Consider the following 20,246-nt stretch of genomic DNA (forward strand, 5'->3'; position numbering starts at 1 on the left):
ATACTATAATATTAACTATAATAATTATTCTATAATCTATATGGTAAGCGTGACCTTAGCCCAGTGAATCACGGTGTATATTATATCACAGCCGGGTGTATACATATGTTAGTACCTACTATACACGGCGCATAGTTATAATATAATGTATTATGATACCTATATTGTAAAATTTACATCGACCATTGTCATTTCGATTTTTAATTAAACGTAATGTATTATTATTATGCACTTGAATCATGCAAAAATATCTCGCGGTCTACTATATGTAATAGGGTTCTGGCTTTGGGTTACCAATGTCAATACGTGCCAACACGTAGGCGAGTCTGTATTCCTGCATGCAGTATCATATATAGCCATATAGGTGTTATCGAGTACAACAATAAGTATCTATAATTTATTATAATATAATATCTACTACGCCTATGAATGTATATTATATACATATATTATAATATGTTATCATACTATATAATAATATAATGGTCATATACACAGGTATCCGCAACATCGTATGCATATAACATATTGTATTATATTCACCAGTATATTATTGCACAATGTGGAGGATTTGTCATTTTAAAATAATCGCCTATACAGATCAAAGAAATTAAAATGAATTTATTAACATTATTGAATGAGACCTTGACGATTGACGTAAAAATAAGAATAGACGACGACATCTAAATCATCATTGGTATTAAATACGTAAACGTTAAACATTTAAATATAATAAAATATATACGTGTTATAGGACATAGGTAATGCATTTTTAAAACTTTCTTTAGAAAAATGCGTTTCTATAAAAAATAATATTAATATTAGTTACCATGCCTTATAGCTCTCTAATGATTGGACATCGGCCATTGTAGGTATCGATGGTACAAAATAAAAAAGTAAAAACTAGAAGTTTTCAGAAAATTTTAAAATAAAATTAAAAAAACAATTTATAATAAACAGACAAATACGGGTTACGACTTACGAATAAAATGTATTTTGGTTATTTATAGAATAAAAAAAATAATAATTCTATATCGATCCGGTAATTTTAAATGTTGACTACTTCTCTAGTCTCTACATATTATATCTGATCAACACTGCTTTGGCGTGAAATAATTTTCTTAAAAAATATAAAACACGTATAATTATTAATATTCCTTGATTCATTCAGAATCTAAAAAAAAATAAAAATAAAAATTAGGTATGTACAATATATACAGTAAAACTTCCTTATATATTGGAATCGCTGGGTACCAACTGCAAATATCATGATTTTTCGGTTTAAGGAGATTTCAGTCTTATAAGGAGTCTGTTATAACTTATGAGGAGGTTTTAGTGGCCCAGTGGCGTCGGATAAGGAGGGGCAGAGGGGGCAATTTACCCCTCAGATATAATCCAAGAGGGGAAAAGTATACTTTTGTCCCCCCTTAGCTACTACATTAAAATTAAAGGGTATAGAATCGTAAATTTCGTTTAATTTATAGTTTACGTAGGTATTCAAAATTGGTCTCATTTTCATGAATGTACGAATGTGCGTAACATTATTATTATTATCATTATTATTATTATTATTATTATTACTTTCGATTTATTATTTATAATTATAACATAATGCATAATAAACATATTGAATAATTTTTATTTTTTTTTTTTATTTTTTTATTGATCTTTGTGTAGCTTCGGCGACATAGGCCATTAGCTTTTTACATGATTTTGTTAGTGTCTTTTTAATTTTTGGCTTACAATTTGGTTACAATAATTGGGGGGGGGGGTTATTATTACTTATGACTAGATATTTGTTTAAATAAATTTTTCTGTTCCGGTGTTCTTTAGGAATGTTATGATTCTCTCGGGTTGACAGTCAGGTCCTATTGCTTCGTACATGTTGGCTTGTATGTCGAGTTTTTCTCTTGCTTCTTCGGTTGATCGGCATTCAGTTATAATATGTTTTATTGAGAGGGTAACTCCGCATGTGGAGCATTATGTTGGTGGTTGGTTCTTCATAAGGTGTCCGTGTGTGATGTGGCTGTGTCCGATTCTTAGTCGGTTTATTATTATTTCTGTTTTTCTTGATGTTTCGTGTTGTGGCCAGGGATTTATATTTTGTTTAATTTCACGTAATTTTGTGTTTTGGTTTAGCCAGTGATTTTAATTTTTATTTGTATATATTGTTACTTTAGAATATAACTTCAGGTATAAAGTAAATATGTTTTATGTTTTGTTTTAATTTTTAATGTATAAATATAGTGTATTTATATTTGTATTATACTATAATTATTATATTATAATATACTACCTATATCAACATTAAAAGAATAAAATATAAAGAAAGATTTTCTGTTATAAATCACAAATAAATATATAATAGTTGTTAGGTGTTTTATGTTTTGCCTCCCCTCATGAAAAATAGTTCCTGCGCCACTGGGTTTTACTGTATAGGCACCTATAATCGCATACCCGTTTGAACTGAGATTACTAGACATATTATGGTAGATACCTAGATGAAATAAGTCACCCAGCAGTGAAACGTTTTGGGCAAGATTGATTTTCAGTGTAATCTATAATATATATACCTAAGCATTTTTTCTTGTGTGATAATACTATAATAGTTACACGATTACAAAAATTAGAATTTGAACAAATTCAATGAGTGACTATAAAACGAAAAAATAGGGATGAATCACTGCAATGTATCGTATTATGTAATTTATTACGGATATTGCAGCAGCAAAAAATTATTATATCAAGGTCATCCGGGCCGCGTTGCAAACTGCGATATTCGTAGGTTTTTCTCCATGTCGTAGATATGTTATAACTTATAATATAATATATTATAATACAACTAATGTTAAAAAGGACGGCGGCGAATCGGCAAGTAGGACCTATACTACTAGATATATAATATTATACTAGCTATATACATATTATGCCGGTTACCGGTTTGGTTTTGGCAACGTTAAAAAAAATTCGCCACAAACACACATGTACGGTGGTACGCGGGCGAAAAAGGCATATCTACCTCTTTATAGGTATATGCAATGCATATATAATATAATATCGTAAGACACGACACACACAGCATGAGCGCCGCGCCGTGACCTTGGACGACCGCCGCTCGACCCACGTGAATCGCGGCGGGCTCATCACCGCATCATTATCGTCATCACCGTCGTCGTCGTGATCCGCCCGTACGCGGTTCAGTCTTCAGTAGACGTCCGCACATTCGAATCGCAACATGACGCGAATCCCGATCGCGTTGCTGGTGCTCCTGCTGCTGGCGGCCGCGCCGGTCCGGTCCCAACAGCAGCAGAGGCCTTTCCTCACGGAAATATTCCCCGAACAGCTCGAACAGCAGCAGCTGCAGTTCCAGCAGAACCAGGTGCAGGTGGAGTTGCAGCAGGTCCAGCAGGCGCTCGAGGCCAGGCCGCAGGACCCGGAACTCCGGGATTCACTGCTCCAGCAACAGGAACAGTTCGTGCTGGCGTTTCGGGACATCCAGCGGCAGCAGCTGGTCCTCCAGCAGAGGATACAAGACAGGCTCAGCGGGGCGCAAACCGTACTGCAGGAGCAGCCTCCGCAGCCGGTTCAGCAGCAATCACAGCAACCGCAGCCGGCCCCACAAGTCGAGGAACCATTCAGGAAGTCGCCGAACGTCGAAGGATCATGCAAAACGGTCAGCGGCGAGTCGGGAACGTGTCGGCCGCTTGTCAGCTGTTTGTCATTTTACGCCGAACTTCCCGAACTCAAAAAACAACCGTGCAAGCTGGCGGTCAACGAATTCGGGGTGTGTTGTCCCCCGAAAAACCGTAACCCAGGTAATATATTAGGAATTAGGATGACATTATTATTATAAGCATATAATATTATATTATATTTATAGACATTACCTATATACTGACTAAAATTCTCGGTTAAAATGTTGAATTTCGAACATCACAACATTTGCGTTTTAAGTTTCCGTCATCTCTAGTTTGATGAATAACACTCTCGTTTTGTTTTTCAAATAATAATAAATAATAAAATAATATCTAGTAGGTTATTCTTTGAATTTCTTCAAAATAATACTGAAAACACATCTAATGAAACCTTTGAGCATTATTTATAATGATAGTCTGGGAATCAAGAAAAAAATATATAATGTATTTTAATTATATTAAAATGATCATTTAGTAAGTACCTACCTATAGTTATTACAAGGCTATTTTCCCGTGAAATCCATTGCAAAAATTGTTATAAAATATGCATAATAATTAATAATAATTATCGTAATATTTTTTTTACCTTTTAGGTAAATTGGTAACACTAATTACCTATATATTTGTATGATATTATAGTCGGATATGAATAATAATAATAATATATTATATATATGATAAAATATATAATAATCTATTTGAGTTTGTAGACTATTCATATCATATGGCAGTAAGGCTGGGCATTAACGAGTTAAGTTAAAGTTAAGTTAAAAAGTTTATTTTATTTTAACTTTTTAATTTAACTAGTTACTTTTGGTTTTTCATCAACTTAACTGTTAACTTACTAAATTTCTTTTTTAATTAACGTGAAATTAACGAGTTAATTTTTCATTTTAAGAAGTAAGTTAAGTTAATTTATTTTGTTTTTAATTTTATTATATTTTACTATTTCAGTCTATTTCGTTTTCACGTCAAAAAATATTTATCGTAAATTGTTTAAAGTTTAAAATTTATATCATTCGAATCTAACATATGGAAATACTGTATAAAGAAAAAACACTATAGTCTATAATTTAGTTTTGGGTTGGAAAAAAAAAAAAGTTAAAAAAATTAAGTACGCTAGCGTTGTATAAACAAATTAACTTTTTTTTAACTCGATAAAAAGTTAACAAAAAGTGTGATTAACTTTTAACTTAACTGAGTTAACCTATAGTTAAATTAACTTTTAACTTTTTGTTATTGTTGTATATTAACTCAACTTAACTGAGTTAAAAAAAAATCATTAATTTGCCCAGTCTTGTATGGCAGTATAATAATATATTATTTGATATTAACTTTTCGACTCTTCACCATTTAATACAAGCTATGGGGACGAAATCAGGGATTTTCCGTTTTTGTATAACACGCTTGCAAGTTGCAATATAATATTTAGGTATTTAAATGTGTTATAATTCCAACGTACCGATTGAGCAAAATGGAGGGATACAAATTCTGTATAACCAGGTTTAAATTTATCATTAAGTATACTTTACCAAATTTTTGATTTTCCCATCAAAAATCGTCCACTTTTTTTTATAAATATTTTAAGATTATGGGATATAAAATCAATAATTGTGGGAAAGACGATCTCAATAAGACTTTTTTTTAAATTGTTATCGAAATTGCACATCAAAATGACCATGTTTCAGAAAATCACCATACTTTCAATATCTTTAACAGTTATATATTGTAGGTTAGGTTATTGTAAGTCATTAGGTCCTTATATAGTTTTAATAGGTACTTCATATTTTAATAGCATTAATGCAAGCAAGTATTTAATTGATATAGAAAAAAAATTACTTAAAACTATTCGACTACTAATTAAACATTAGTTATATGTATATCAACTGTAATAAAGTATAATTAATTTAAAGTCAATGAACAATATATTAATAATTTAAATAATTCCACCTACCTACAACCTACGTCATACATAATTTTATTATTAAAACAACAAAGATATAATATTATACAATTTAATATTTTTATAGTATTAAATAATAAATATTAATACTCACTTTTCAAAGATTGTTAAAATTATTTTAAAAGCACATTTAATAAAATATTGAAATAAGTATTTTGTCTATCGTTTGTATAAATTTTTTTCAGTGTCATAATTAAAGAGATTGTTAGTAGGTTTTTATTATTTTTTGTACACACATTTATGTCTAATGTTTTGAAATGGCAACATTTATTGGGATAATGACATACGTTAAAAGTTTCACCAAATGGACTATTATGCTTAGTATTTATAAAACATTGTCAATTTATTATAGGGAGAACGGTTAGCAAATTAATTTGTTTATCCATTAACAAAAATATAATTTTAATACAGTATTTGTTTTCGTTTCATCAAATTTAAAATTAAAACTGATATGGGAAAATTTTAATATATTGTAAAACCCCTAAAAATGCATAATCATCATTGCTCGTGATTATTATGTTCTCTACGATTTCATTAACAATGGCAAGGTCTGCGTCGGAAATGACGAATATGCAAATACTCGCCGAGTATCAAGGACCACGTTATAATATAGACTGCTGCAGCAAACCGACAAATAGGTACGCAATAATTGGTCGTCACTTTTCAGGAACGCGGTTTTATATAAAGTTTAAAATAACTCTGTCGTTGAAGTATAGCTTAATATAGACATGGATACTATATAAAGCTAGGTGTTAAGCTGTAGGTACAGTTAGGTTATACCTTACACGGTAGGTCTCCCGTCTCCTTATACTATACCACCTGTGTTACCCACGCATACGCATCCCGATCATCTATAAATACACACTGCGGACACCTATTTATTCTTATTTTTTATTTATTCTTCGAGAAGATAATGGGTCCCACTACTCCCACTGGATACTGAACTGTATGTCTGTATGTTTACCTATATAATAGGTATGTGAAACGGCCGCATTTTTAGAATTATTGCAATAAAAGCCGTAGGTATGATTGTATAAATTATATGTCATATGTGAAACTCGAACAGAAGAAATAAATAACTCGTATAGTGGGCATATATACGCGTTTGTTCAGGAGTCATTGATCTATGGATTCACCGATTGCCGCACAGTAATAATTCATAATAATATAACTGGTCCCAAACGGGTTTCGCATGCTAATGAGCTCTAGGGCGCGTATATATCGCATACACGCACACATAAGACATAATAATATAATACATTATTTCATAGCTCCTTTAATGATATATAATATTACGTATATAATATTATTGTTTATTATTGGGTGATTGCGACCAAGCCCGGAGACCATACATTTAAGGGGCTAATATGGTTTTTCACAAATATTATTTTCATGCACACAACCAAAAGAAATTTTTAAAAATAATAAATGTTTGTATCATGAGAAATTATTAAATTTTAAATTCGTAATACATTCATAAAATCATACATAGATACTAATACATTTTTAATTGTTTGTACATCTTAAAATACTCATAACTCACTTTAAAATTATAATATACCAAAAAGCCTATAAGATACCTTTGATAATAATCTTACCTGTACATTTTATAAGAGGACAATTTACTCTGATTTTTAAACTATCAGAGCTATGAAACGTGATCTGCTGAGCGTTAAATGGGTGTTACACACTTGTAAGACGGACACAACAAAATGTCTGTGTAGCGTCCTCTTAAGACAATTTACGATCTGTATTTATAAACACAATAATCAATAAGTAAAAGAAATGACTGTATACATAGAAATAAACATAATAATAAACAAAACTCAAGAAGCACAATATGACGAGGGATAAGTCATTTGGGATCCAGCGATGAAACATTCATTATTTATAAGCCTGGGAAAGTTAATAATAATTTTTAATTGAGTTAAGTTAATTTGATAGTAAACATTTAAAAAAGCTTAAAGTTAATAGTTGTCCTAATTATTTTTTTAACTCAGTTAAGTTATATTTTTTTTTACAGCTAGTAATATGGTTTAAAATAATAAAAAGTAAATGTTCGCATGCAATATGCAATATTCGTGTCAATAATAATTTTATTATTTTTACTTTTTAATTATTTATAAATTATCGTAACTTTGGAGTTGGTTAAAACTTAAAACTTAAAAGTAACTCGTTAAAAATTAAATTAATGACAATTAAATTTTAAAAAGTTAAGTCAAAAAGTTAAAATTAATTTAACTTTTAACTTAACCTTAACTTTTTAACTCGTTTAGGCCAGGCTTGATTAATTATATAATATAGGTACTTTATTTTTATTATGACGAGTTGTCTGTTGTTATTTTATTGTTAATATATGTATAGGCGGTAGGTACATAATAATATATCATTTATTTTGATAGTCTCATTAATAATTAATTATTAATTTATTTTTAAATTGTACAAAATTGTAATATTTAAGTAACCGTAAAATATATTTTGGGGTCGAATACTTAATCTCGCGTAGTTTTAATTCGGCTTTGATCGCGCATTGCAGGTATCTTTATTATACTCTCCACAACCGCGATTAGTTAACATTAAATTAGTCTGACAAGAATGTTGAATTATTGTAATATACCTAATGATGAAAAATTTTTTGAAATTTTTTCTCGGAACCCGCGGTGTCGTACGTATAGCCATCAACCAACCGATGACGGCTGCAACCACGGTTACGGGAGTGATCAGGGCACCACCACCGCCGCCCGTCGACATACCGCCGTTCACGTCAGAACAGTTGAATGTTGCCGCGGCAAACGCCCTGCAGCGCCTTAACGAGCGACGGGTGCTTGTCACGTCGCTGTTCACGAAACGGATATTGGTGCCCACTGGCAGCGCCGCGGCGTGGCACCAGGAGCTCTTCCCAACCACCAACGAGACCCTCACCCAAGGGGAACAGGCCCAGAAATCCGTAGATGCCAGCGTGGGGCTCGTAAACGAGTAAGCATATTATATCATAAATTTTGATTTGAACCTAATATATTAAAACAGATAATAGGTGACAGGTGTATTATATATATTATAGGTTTTACCAATGTACTATAAACTATAAAGTGGTGCAACCTTTTTTTTATGCCAAAAACCTTGTACAGGTACCCAACCTAAAATTAGGAACAAGCTATAGCGGTGGTTCCTCATTAATTGTTCTTATAGAAATACTAAATTATCGAAAACACATGTACACATTTTTTTTTAATTTGAATAAATTATTATAATATAGGTAGTCGATGGTGCAGGCATTGCTGTTGAGGTAGGATCTATATTATGCAATATTCACAATACTAAATATAAAATTATACTACATACAGTGGCGTACCCAGGGGGGGGCTTAGAGGGCTTCAGCCCCCCCCATTGGCCGTGTTATGGAATACATTTTATATTATAAAATACAAAGTACCAACCATTATATTCCTAAAAACAGTGTTGAATACAACGTTGAACGTACTATTATCTTAAGTAACAACGACCTATTATAAGCAATAATCGTATAACATATTTTTTATAATAAATCAGTCCCTACTTCCTACTAATTAAATATATCACTAATATATTATGTATGTGTTATAAAAAGTATATAATAATGAAATATTACAATTAACTGCTATAAGACTTTATTGAAAATTGTTTGTTAAGATGATGTTAAATTTTGATTTACTTTGTTTAGCCCCCCCCCATTCGAAAATCCTGGGTACGCCACTGACTACATATAACATGATATATATATATTAATGCGATAGAATAAAGTAATGAGATTGTGATTACAGTGTGCTTGTGTATATAACATTTTTTTTTTACTTACTTAACTCATTGTTTGTCTGAGCCCTTAGGTTACCAGCTGACCTATAGGTAATTAATTATCGGATATACTGATGTAGCCCGATGTAGGTAAGAGTTTCGACCCATGATTGTGATGCATCCTATATTTGTATATGTAGACTAATCGAATATCTGTATGTGTATAAGAATCATCATGGAGACGAATTTAAAAACTAATGAATTACCTATGTATACAAAATAATCGTTACCTATATGAAGTCTGAAGACTCATTGAGACGCCTACTTAACCCTGACTAGCTGACTGCTATTACATTTTAATAATTATATAATAAGTTCCTTTTCCAATAATGGACTATATAATTATACCAACGCCTGAAGGATTTTTGGCATTTATTATAAGTTGAAAAAACTAAAAACTATATATTGTATTTTATCTTTATCTATGGGTAGGTACTTATAAGAAAATAATAGAGAAATAAGGAAAATTACATTATATTTGATTCATTGACACGTTAATAATCGTATACTTGGATAATATTGGCTAATTAATTATGATTCATAGTTTTATTAATAATTCATACATGATAAATCTATGTAAGATACTAAGATACAGTGATACACTGATATTTCATATAGGTATTTCAGTGTTTGTCTACCAACTATACCTATAGGTTATAAGCTATTAAAATTGTTAAGTTTATACCTATTCTTATCATTGTATAGTTTCAACTTAACACGTGAGCAAGGTACGTTTGCCTTACCGAGCTTCAGCATTCTGGACACGGTACTTGGTGATACTTGTCCCAGGACATCATTTTGTCAACCTCATAAATATAGATCAACCGATGGATCTTGTAATAACATCAAACACGAGCTATGGGGACGAGCTAGTACGGCTTTACAGAGAATTCTTCCTCCAAAGTATGGAGACGGTAAGTGCCTAGACTCAATTTTAAATAAAACATTTTACGTCTTATAATCAGTAGAAAAATACCTGATTTTCAATCATATATATAACCATTGTAATAATTTACAATTTTTTTCTTAAAATAATGCAAAAGTAATTATTTTATCACATCATTATTAATTAATAATTATTATATATTATAATAAATAATTAAATAAATATAATTAAAAAATGATTATTTTAATGGTTTGCTACAATTTAATGGATCAATTATGGGCCACTAAATCATGCTTAGGAGTTAGGGACCATTAGCTCACTTTTGATTCATCAAATATTTTGTGGTATTATATTCGTATTGATCATGCAAGTAGCAACCCGGCACAAGTATAATAATTAATAACTACCTACTAAAGTAACCTAGTACTAGGTACTTGTAGTTATGTATTATATTATTAAACTATTTATTTAGATACTGCAGAAGCAGTAGCATGTAAGACCTATACCTATTATAAATTGTTGCGGGTTAGCAGTCTTGTAAAGAATACTTTTATTTTGTATTCGGAATACATATTCGAATAAATGAGAATTAAAGTATTCAGAATACGTATTCGAATAGTTCTTAAAAAATATATTCAAAATACATATTCGAATACTTTAAAAAGTATTCGAATACTATCAGAATACTTTTTTTCACAACTAGTTTTTGAATGATTGGTATTTAACATTTATTAATTAATAATTAAACATATAACGTAATCATAAGTTATTTATACATTTTCACCACATATGATTTGGCCGATACTGGCCCATACGGGATACAACACATTGGTGTTTATAAAAATAATCATATCATGGGCCAATATTATATTTCGTTTAAAGAATAAAATTAATGTTCATGATTTATAATAATATGTCTTGTCACAAATTTTAAACTATTTTTCTGGATCGGAAAAAAGTATTTTTTTAATGAATAAAAAATACAAATAAAAGTATTCAGAATACGTATTCGAATACTTCTTAAAAAAAGTATCTAAAATAGCATTCGAATACAAAAAAAGTATTCAAATACTTTTATTTGAATACATTTATTCGGATACTTTACAAGACTGCGGGTTAGCTATTATGAAATAAATTGTACCTATATAAACCCTAAATCGTAATTATTGTCTATACGGACCACGAGAATAGATAAGTAATAGGTATATTGTGTAGAGATAGGCGATAGAACAGATAGTACGGGACTATTAGATAATAAGATATAAAACATACCTATCTGTAATGCTATAATTTGAATTAAAAATTAATACCAGCTTTATTAATATACGACACTTAGGTGTGAATTCACCGAGGTCGAGAGCAGCCAACGGGTCGCCGTTGCCAAGTGCGAGACAAGTGAGCGTCACATTCACGCAAGACGTGGATTCACCATCTGAAAATTACACAATGCTGTTGATGCAGTGGGGACAATTTTTAGACCACGACACGACGCACACACCCATAAGCAGAGGTCAAATGGGTAGCGGGATATCGTGTTGCAGGAATGGACGAGAAATCGAAAATTCACTACGGCATCCGGATTGTTTCCAGATAGAAATCCCCCGTAACGATCACATGTTCGCGCCTTTCGGCGAGAGATGCATGGAGTTCGTCAGATCACTGCCTGCGCCACGTCCCGAATGTAATTTCGGACCTAGGGAACAGGTAAAAAAAACTATCTAAACAGAGAAGTAAATATACTATGCAAACTCGCAACTAAAATTATATTCAAAACACGGACGAACGTTTTATGACTTTATCCTTAGATGAACCAAATCACAGCTTACCTCGATGGGTCCAATATTTACGGGTCTTCGTTGAGTACTCAGCAAAGCCTCCGAACGTTCCGAGGCGGCACTCTGCAGTCGCAAAATATCAGAGGAAAGCAGCTTTTGCCGGGAAATCCTTCAGAGTGTTCCGACGATACGGGCAGATCAGCTTGTTTTAAAGCGGGTAGGTAGACAATATAGGTCTTGACAGTTGACTAGTTATATTTTATATAACTAGGTATGTGTATTTCTTACGTAGGCGACGGACGAGTAAACGAACAAATAGATTTAGCTCTATTGCACACCATTTGGCTACGCGAACATAATCGTATCGCTTTCGAATTGTCCCGACTGAACCCTCGTTGGAGCGACGAAGCAATATTCCAAGAAACGCGGAGAATAATAATTGCTCAGTTGCAACACATAACCTACAATGAATTTTTGCCAATAATTTTAGGTAAGGTTACCTTCTTACGTATATCATATATGGAAACCCAACGAAATGTAATACTCAGTTCTAACGATTTCCTTGGTACAGGTAGAAGTTACATGGCCAAGTTTGGGCTATCTCCAGCAGAAAGTGGATGGGCAAGGAATTACGATCCTGAGTTGAATGCTGGAATAACCAATGCCTTTGCGGCTGCTGCTTATCGGTTTGGCCACACACTTATTCAGGGAAACATCCAGTAAGTGGATTTATAGACGGAGTGTAATAATTTTATTAGAGTGTAATTTAATAAAGTTTATAATTATTTTAGTGGCTATGGAAAATTTGGCAACATCAGAGAAAATCTTGTACTCAGTAAACAGCACTTTGCACCATTTAATTTATATAAAGAAGGTGCTTTAGATGACTTTATCAGAGGAATATCTTTCCAAAGTTCTCAAAACTTTGATAGATTTTTTACTAAAGAAGTAATTTGGACAATTTTCTAAGCACTAGTCATACTTTCTAATCTTACTTACCGTATTTTAATTATACATTACTTCTTTAGATCACTGATCATTTATTCCAAGGTAATCTAAATTTTGGACTTGATCTAGTAGCATTGAATGTACAAAGAGGGCGTGACCATGGCTTACCACCGTACAATGAATGGCGACAAGTATGTGGGTATGAAAAAGCAAGAAACTGGAACGATTTAGAAGAATATATGGACCCACAAGTACATTATACTATTATACCAATATTCAGGACTATGAATTAAATTAAATAAAAATTCCACCATAAAATGCGAAATTATGCAAAATAAATTAAATACCTACCTAAGGTAAATTCACAAAATTATTGTCTTGATTTGAAAGGTAGGTAACTAATTATGAAAAAAAATATATCAACATCAACTTTTTATATGAGTAAAAAATGCTAAATCCTTATTTTTCTCCAAATTATGCAATAAAATAATATTATGTTTCGGCCTTTGTTTATATGCAAGAATATTTTAAATATGGTAAATAAAATGTTGTACCAAGAGTCTAAGCTAAACATGTTTATAATTTTAATGAAGTATGTATCTCACGTCTTATTATTAATTTAGGGTTAAATTCATAAATATCAAAAAATCAATAAATTCACTATCCTGATAATAAATTAAAATGTCATAGAATATTACCATCAATGTCAACAATTTTTTTTTTTTTGTTTCAGACTATTACTAGACTTGCAAGGTTGTATGGTTCAGTAGATGAAATAGACTTATACATTGGAGGAGTTTCAGAAAAGCCGATGAAAGATGCTTTGGTTGGCCCAACTTTTGTATGTATCATTGGAGATCAGTTTTCTAGGCTTAGACGTGGTGACAGATTTTTCTACGAAGAAGGCGGTCATCCATCGTCTTTTGATCAAGGTAACTAAATTTAACAATCATTGCATTTATATTATATAGCTAATGCCTAATGCAATTATTATTTTAGTTCAACTACAAGAACTCAGAAAGAGTAGCTTAGCAAGATTATTATGTGATAATTCTGATGATATGGCCCTCATTCAACCATTGGCTTTTTTAAAACCGTCGTTTTTGTAATAATTTTATACAATACCTATTTACTGGGTATCAATATTAGTACAACTAATAGTTGTTATGGTTTTCAGGAATCAAAGGGTAGCTTGTGCAAGTTCTTCTATACCAAAAGTGGATTTAAGAGCATGGGCTGGAGAAAGAACGGCAGTACCATAACCTTGAAATTGTATTAACTTCCACACCAATCGGAAAATAAAATTGTTATACAAAAAGAGGATTAATGAACCAATGAACAAGCATTGATGGTATTCATTTGATATAAATTGAATATTAATCACTGTAGATTACAAAAATTGTAAATAAACTTATGCAAAACATTCAAATTATTATAAATATTTTAATATTCAAACTATAAATTCCTCATTGATTTTCATCTTCATCAATTTGCTTTGAAAATGATTTCTTTTGAACTGGTCTACATTCTGGATATTTATCAGTCAAAAAACTCCTTATTTCACCATACTCAGCCAATAAGTTATATTTTGCCTGATAATAAAAGAATTGATAAAAAAATAGTTTAATTATTTAGAAGTTAGAACTAATCTATTATAAATAATAAATAAATAACATTTATTCCAGTGGCATACTTAGAAATTAATTTTTATTTTATGAGGGAGGGAGGAGGATTATTCCCCCAGTTAGTATGCCACTGATTTGTTTTATTGTCAACTGTACCTTGTCCATGTTTCTAACAATTTCAATCTTTTTCTCTTTAATATACCAATGAGTCTTTTTGGTATAAAATGGTAAAGATTTCTTCTTCCGCAACCTTACTTTATTATCCATCACATACTGCAAAAAATCAGGAGCTTCTTTAGGATCTGTCTGAACAGGTCCTTTTGGAGATGCTACTATTACTGGCAAGTAATCATTTTCCTTTCTAAATTCTACTAGGTGATAATTTGTTTCATCAGCCAATTGTTGATGAGTTTTCTGTAAACAAATATTTATTTTTTTTAATGTTAAATTGAATTAATTTTATGAAACAAAACATTAAATTACTCAAAATATATGGCTAGGGCTCAAACTATTATGTATTCAAAAACCCAAAAAATGTAAATATGTATACCTAATTATAATTTATAAATACACTAAGCAATTTTGAACACTGTATAGTGTTGTTTATACTTGAAAACTGCAAGTATCTAAATAATATTATATACTAAATAATGAATAGTAATTATAAAATTATAAAATTTCTTAACACTAGTGTAAGTTGGTAAATTGTATTTAATAAATAAAATATGTACTTAGATATTAACACAAACCTTAAGTATAACTAACCTGCTTTAATAAGCCCAAAAAGAATGCTTTAACTACATTTTGTAAATTGGTAGAACCTTCTACCTTGGCATACAAATCTTTAATACCAATCATTTCACAAATTGTTTTTATAGCACGATGGCAGATTAATCCATGACCTTCAGGTCTTTTCTCCACAAATATTCTAGTGTTACAGAATTGTGTAAAGAAATCATGATAAACGGTATGATTATTATACCGTTCAATATACATTAATTTTTGTCCCGCTCTATTTTTCGCTCGTCTTAGTGCAGCTCTTGAATCGGCTGCTTTGCCTAAAGCAAAACCAGCTAAACCATTTTTGTTACCAGTAACAGTAACAACACTTATTCTTCTATAGCGACCAGCATTAGCTTTCATACAAAATACAGTTTTGAATTCTAACACTTTAGTATCAAAGCCATCAAAGTTATCTGTTAACAAATAATAATAAAAAAAATATAATACATACATATTAGGGAAAATTATATTAAAGTCTGACAATTATACTAACATTCATTTATAGGATCCGGTGGTCCTATACTGCGACCAGGCATTTTGGATCCGGACCATCCACGTTCAGTTGGTAAGAGTCTTAACATTTTAAATGTACCCATTGAATCTCTAAGCTTAACAAGGCGAGCTTGTCTTTCAGGATCTGGTGGTAACTTAGTTCTTTTTATTAGATCTCGCCCTTTAATTATAGGAGCATTGAGTCCAGGCCATATCATATTGTCAACACCTATTATTAAAAATATATATTTTATTTAATATAAATAAACATGCGATAGTAGCATAAAATCTCAGATTTTATATTTTACATGGGATCAATATCTATAATAATATTTAAATTTGTGATAAAAAATACTCTTTTTAATATAAGAGATGGTGGGCTCAGTGGCGCAGAACCTTTTTTAAAACACTAGGGTAAACTCTTATTTTGGGTACCTACCCATCTACCTTAAAATACGAGAATTTTTTTTTAAATAGTAATAAATGAAATACAGGGGCAATCCTATGTAAGATTTATTTTAAGGGGGGTTTGGAGTAAATTTTTCTGATTTCCTAGAACAAATTTTGGCAACTATACACACTGAGTAGTCACTGGCAACTATAGTGTTCCCTGCTTAATGTAATCATTTTGGTACTGGCCAAAACGGATAACATAAACCAACAGGTAATTGATTAAAATTGGAGCAATGAATGTATTGATTTTACAATGATGTATATCTTGATGATGTGTGTAATTCTATAATTTTTTATGAGGGTCTGAAGAAATAATTTTTGAAAATTTGAAAATCATAACATTTTTTATTTTTTGTCAAAGATTTTCAAATTTAAAGCAAGATCCCTCTTATGTCATAAGTTTATCGACTTTTAACAACAACAAAAATGTATATCGGAATGTCAAAATACATTTTTATGAGAGTTTGAAATTCAAATTTGTATGACATTGGCTATTTACTCGATTTCTCATGGAACAGTTTCCTTATTTTGTTGTAATTTAAAAACAAACAACCGTGTACACATGAAATTTACATCAAATGTTTATTTTATAATTTTATATACTTGATAAAATGTTGAAAATATTTTGAGACGTTTTGAGCTGTTTACAATCATTTTAAATTTCAAATTGTTTAATTTTTTTTTTTTATAAATGTCAATAAAATTTTAAAAATTGGGCCAAAAAGTTTGAAAATGTAATTTCTTTTACTTAATATTTAGTAATACTATAGGCTGACAGACTGTCTCTCCTCAGAATTGTTTTTCGTATACAGAGATTTTATCCCTGATTTTATATCATAAATTTCAAATTTAACACATCCATTACAGTGAATCTCTAAACACCTAATATGTACAGAAGAGCGTACTTGCTTGCTCTTTTTCTTTAAAATATTGTTTTTCTTCTGCGTACCTTATTTGTTTTTAATAGTTTAAAAATAGTTTTAAAAAAATATGCACTTGGAAAACGACTGTAACACGTGTGTTACTACCATGCTATTATTACTAGGCATGAAGCAGTAGAATAGTTACTAATTATATAGTTAAATTAGTTAGCTAGTGTGCGGGGTTTGTTAATATTATGCATCGCCATTCGCCACTCAGCTAACACCAGTGCATACTGCATACTTCCACTGCTTTCGGCTCTGAGATTTGTCAACTGAATTTAGTTAATTAGTAAAGTAATTAAATAGCAAGTAGTCTGTATGCCCGTTGTCTGTAATTCATTTTACCTACTATTTACTATTTTCACTATATTATACTATACCTATAATATGTCAAGTAATCATCCACCCACCTGGTCACTTACCATCTAAAAAAGTTCTGGGTATTTACCCAACTAGCCATACGTGTTCGGCACCACTGGGAGGGCTATTGTGTGTGTACGAAGGCTGTAGATAGAATCGTACAACTCCGCCATTGGGTGTGGCTAATGCGTTCCAAATTAATGTAATGCAGCATCACTTAATTATTCAAAACAATGCCTAGCTTGCCTTTTGCAAAGATTTACACAGTTAAGTGATTATTTTGACGCTAACAATGAAAACCGGTTCATCAAAATCAAAGGGTGTAGTTAGAGTGTCTGACCAAAAATTGGTTGTTACACTAGTTTAGTCTTATAAAAGACAGTAAAGTGATTAATATAGCTACTGACAACGGGTGTCTTTACACTAAACATAGGTAGTTTATAAGATAAACCTATAAAAACTAAACTTAATTTATTAGTTATTAATAATAACTTATTATTTTGTCAAATTAAAGAAAATATTAATATTAACCTAATTTAGTAAATCATAAACGAAAAACAATAGATATTTACCTACACCAATGACTTGCCCTCTATTAAGATTTTTTGCTCTTTTTTTACCAGCACCTTTACCACGACCACGTTTTTTACCAGCATTACTTACACTTGTGACACTTTTCCAAATGTGTTCAGCCGTATCTAAAAATAAAATATTTTAACACATTAATAACTTATGGACGATGGGGATTTTTGTAATTTATTATTTAAACAGATACATAAGTATAGTATTAAAATAATATAGTAAATAAATTATAAATTGTTGAGGAAAAAATGATTAATGACACTTACGTTTCTTAAAAAAACTTTCATTACGCACTTGCTGAACACATACAGATTGAAACTGTACTACTCTAGTCTGAGGCGCAATTAAACTTCTATAGCATCTAGTACAATCTTTCAAAATGTCAGGGCCTATAATTTAATAAATGTACAAGGCAAAAATATAATATATATTGCACGCGATATTGAAGTCACTATATAATAGTTGATACATTTTAATTACAATTTACTTACGTTTGATAGAAACCACACTTTGAGCAATATTAATACTCTTAGGAGAAAGCAGTCGCTTCAGCATAGACATCATTTTATTTGTATATGTAATATTACCATAGTTTTTTAGTTTAAAAATTAACAAAAATCTATCTTATAGAATAAAATAAAAAATGAAAAATGATTAATAATATAAAATCGTTCACAAGTCACAATCTGCCGTCCGCCACCACGGGTTCAATACTTCAATGATTCTTTAATATCTATGATCTCAATAATATTCTTTTATCACATTATCACAGAATAGATTACAGACCGGGCCGATTATCAGCAGCAGGCTGATGCAGTGTTGATCACTTACCACAGGTTTGAATAGGTAGTTGTTCTATGGTTTGGACCGTATAATAGATACACTTTAGTACACTACGGTTACTGTACACAGGTACACAACACTTTAGTACACATAGTAGAAAACACGAGTACGAGAGAGTAAAGACGAATCTCGGTGATAACTAAATATTATGAGGTATGACAAATAATAATTAATAAGCAATATTCAAGTTTTCAACCAATTAATGACCTGGGGCTGGGCACTGGAGCTACTTTCGGATAATTCCCATATTTTATTTTTTTTTGCGTAAACAACTATACATTAATAATAATAATAAAATCCTAGTTAGTAGTTCCTACTTCCAAGATATGAGTCTGGATAATTATATAGGCATGTCATATAAACACGTATAAACATATTCTGACATTCTGTCGAAATTAACAATAGTTGATAATTTGTTTTTAGGAAAAAAATTTAATGCGTTATAGAATATACTTAATTATAAATTGTTATAAATATTGAAAAATAATGCATGTGGGGGGGGATCTATCCCCCTCATCACCCAACCATTTGACCGCCACGACTGTCTATAATATTACTTTATTAACATATAATAGCAGTGGTCGGGATAGCGCGCTAATAATTGTAGGGACGCTACTTTATTTGTAGCAGTGTTTGGCAAGTTCCTTAAAAAAAAAATTCGTTCCTTTGTCGTTCTTTTGGAAAATAAACGAGTTCCTTTTTTAGTTCCAAATAAAATAAAAATGTTTATTTAATCTTTAATGTTTTATTTTGCATATACATACTTCTTTAATTTTTAATTATAATATATAAGTACAAGTAGGTAGGTACATATATTGCAATTTTATTTTGAGATTTTCTTCAAAATAAAATTGTTAGCCAACGTATGTCGATTGTCTTAACGTCGATACTCGATAACGATCACTAATTAGTAATTAGCAATATACATAATACACATTAAAAAAAAATATATCTTCATTTCAATTATTTACATAATTATCTGTGTAAATTATTGGAACTAGAAAGGAACGAACAATTTTATTATTTTTCCTTGAAAAAAAGAACTAGTTCATTTTCTCGTTCTTTTTATATAAAAAGGAATTCGTTC

The 20,246-nt window shown here is 30.7% G+C and overlaps 2 protein-coding genes across 3 annotated transcripts; one reads left to right on the plus strand and one right to left on the minus strand.

The window, feature by feature from the left end:
* The first annotated feature begins 2,671 nt into the window (after positions 1-2,671).
* LOC100160088 (peroxidase) lies at positions 2,672-14,527 on the plus strand. Of its 2 annotated transcripts, none has more exons than XM_029487379.1 (12): positions 2,672-3,815; positions 8,334-8,634; positions 10,195-10,403; positions 11,712-12,079; positions 12,181-12,367; positions 12,422-12,640; positions 12,722-12,869; positions 12,942-13,098; positions 13,179-13,349; positions 13,832-14,030; positions 14,098-14,203; positions 14,276-14,527. In XM_029487379.1, exons 1-12 carry the CDS (start codon positions 3,236-3,238, stop codon positions 14,358-14,360), a joined length of 2,730 nt encoding a protein of 909 aa, XP_029343239.1. In that variant the 5' UTR covers positions 2,672-3,235; the 3' UTR covers positions 14,361-14,527. The 2 variants fall into 2 exon arrangements, with proteins under 2 accessions (XP_029343239.1, XP_001946672.2); XM_001946637.5 differs by having other exon boundaries at positions 12,443-12,640.
* Positions 14,276-19,038, minus strand: LOC100169006 (28S ribosomal protein S5, mitochondrial). The gene is made up of 7 exons (XM_001950121.5): positions 18,808-19,038; positions 18,583-18,705; positions 18,307-18,432; positions 16,000-16,227; positions 15,489-15,919; positions 14,880-15,137; positions 14,276-14,690 (listed from the first exon to the last, which is right to left on the minus strand). The coding sequence occupies exons 1-7, from the start codon at positions 18,878-18,880 to the stop codon at positions 14,565-14,567; spliced, it is 1,365 nt and encodes a 454-aa protein (XP_001950156.2). The 5' UTR covers positions 18,881-19,038; the 3' UTR covers positions 14,276-14,564.
* Between the last annotated feature and the right edge of the window lie 1,208 nt (positions 19,039-20,246).

This window comes from Acyrthosiphon pisum, chromosome A1 (genome assembly GCF_005508785.2).
Source record: "Acyrthosiphon pisum isolate AL4f chromosome A1, pea_aphid_22Mar2018_4r6ur, whole genome shotgun sequence".
Lineage (NCBI taxonomy): Eukaryota > Metazoa > Arthropoda > Insecta > Hemiptera > Aphididae > Acyrthosiphon > Acyrthosiphon pisum.

What these genes read in the sequence shown, in the direction of transcription:
- LOC100160088 (XM_029487379.1), top strand. Translation starts at nt 3,236, where the DNA reads ATGACGCGAATCCCGATCGCGTTGCTGGTGCTCCTGCTGCTGGCGGCC. An exon ending in CCCGAAAAACCGTAACCCAG is followed by an intron (nt 3,816 to 8,333) that starts GTAATATATTAG and finishes TCGTACGTATAG; the next exon opens with CCATCAACCAACCGATGACG. An exon ending in ATCAGCTTGTTTTAAAGCGG is followed by an intron (nt 12,368 to 12,421) that starts GTAGGTAGACAA and finishes TTATATAACTAG; the next exon opens with GTATGTGTATTTCTTACGTA.
- LOC100169006 (XM_001950121.5), bottom strand. Translation starts at nt 18,880, where the DNA reads ATGATGTCTATGCTGAAGCGACTGCTTTCTCCTAAGAGTATTAATATT. An exon ending in TTTTGGGCTTATTAAAGCAG is followed by an intron (nt 15,138 to 15,488) that starts GTTAGTTATACT and finishes ATTTGTTTACAG; the next exon opens with AAAACTCATCAACAATTGGC. An exon ending in TTGTTAGAAACATGGACAAG is followed by an intron (nt 14,691 to 14,879) that starts GTACAGTTGACA and finishes TTTTATTATCAG; the next exon opens with GCAAAATATAACTTATTGGC.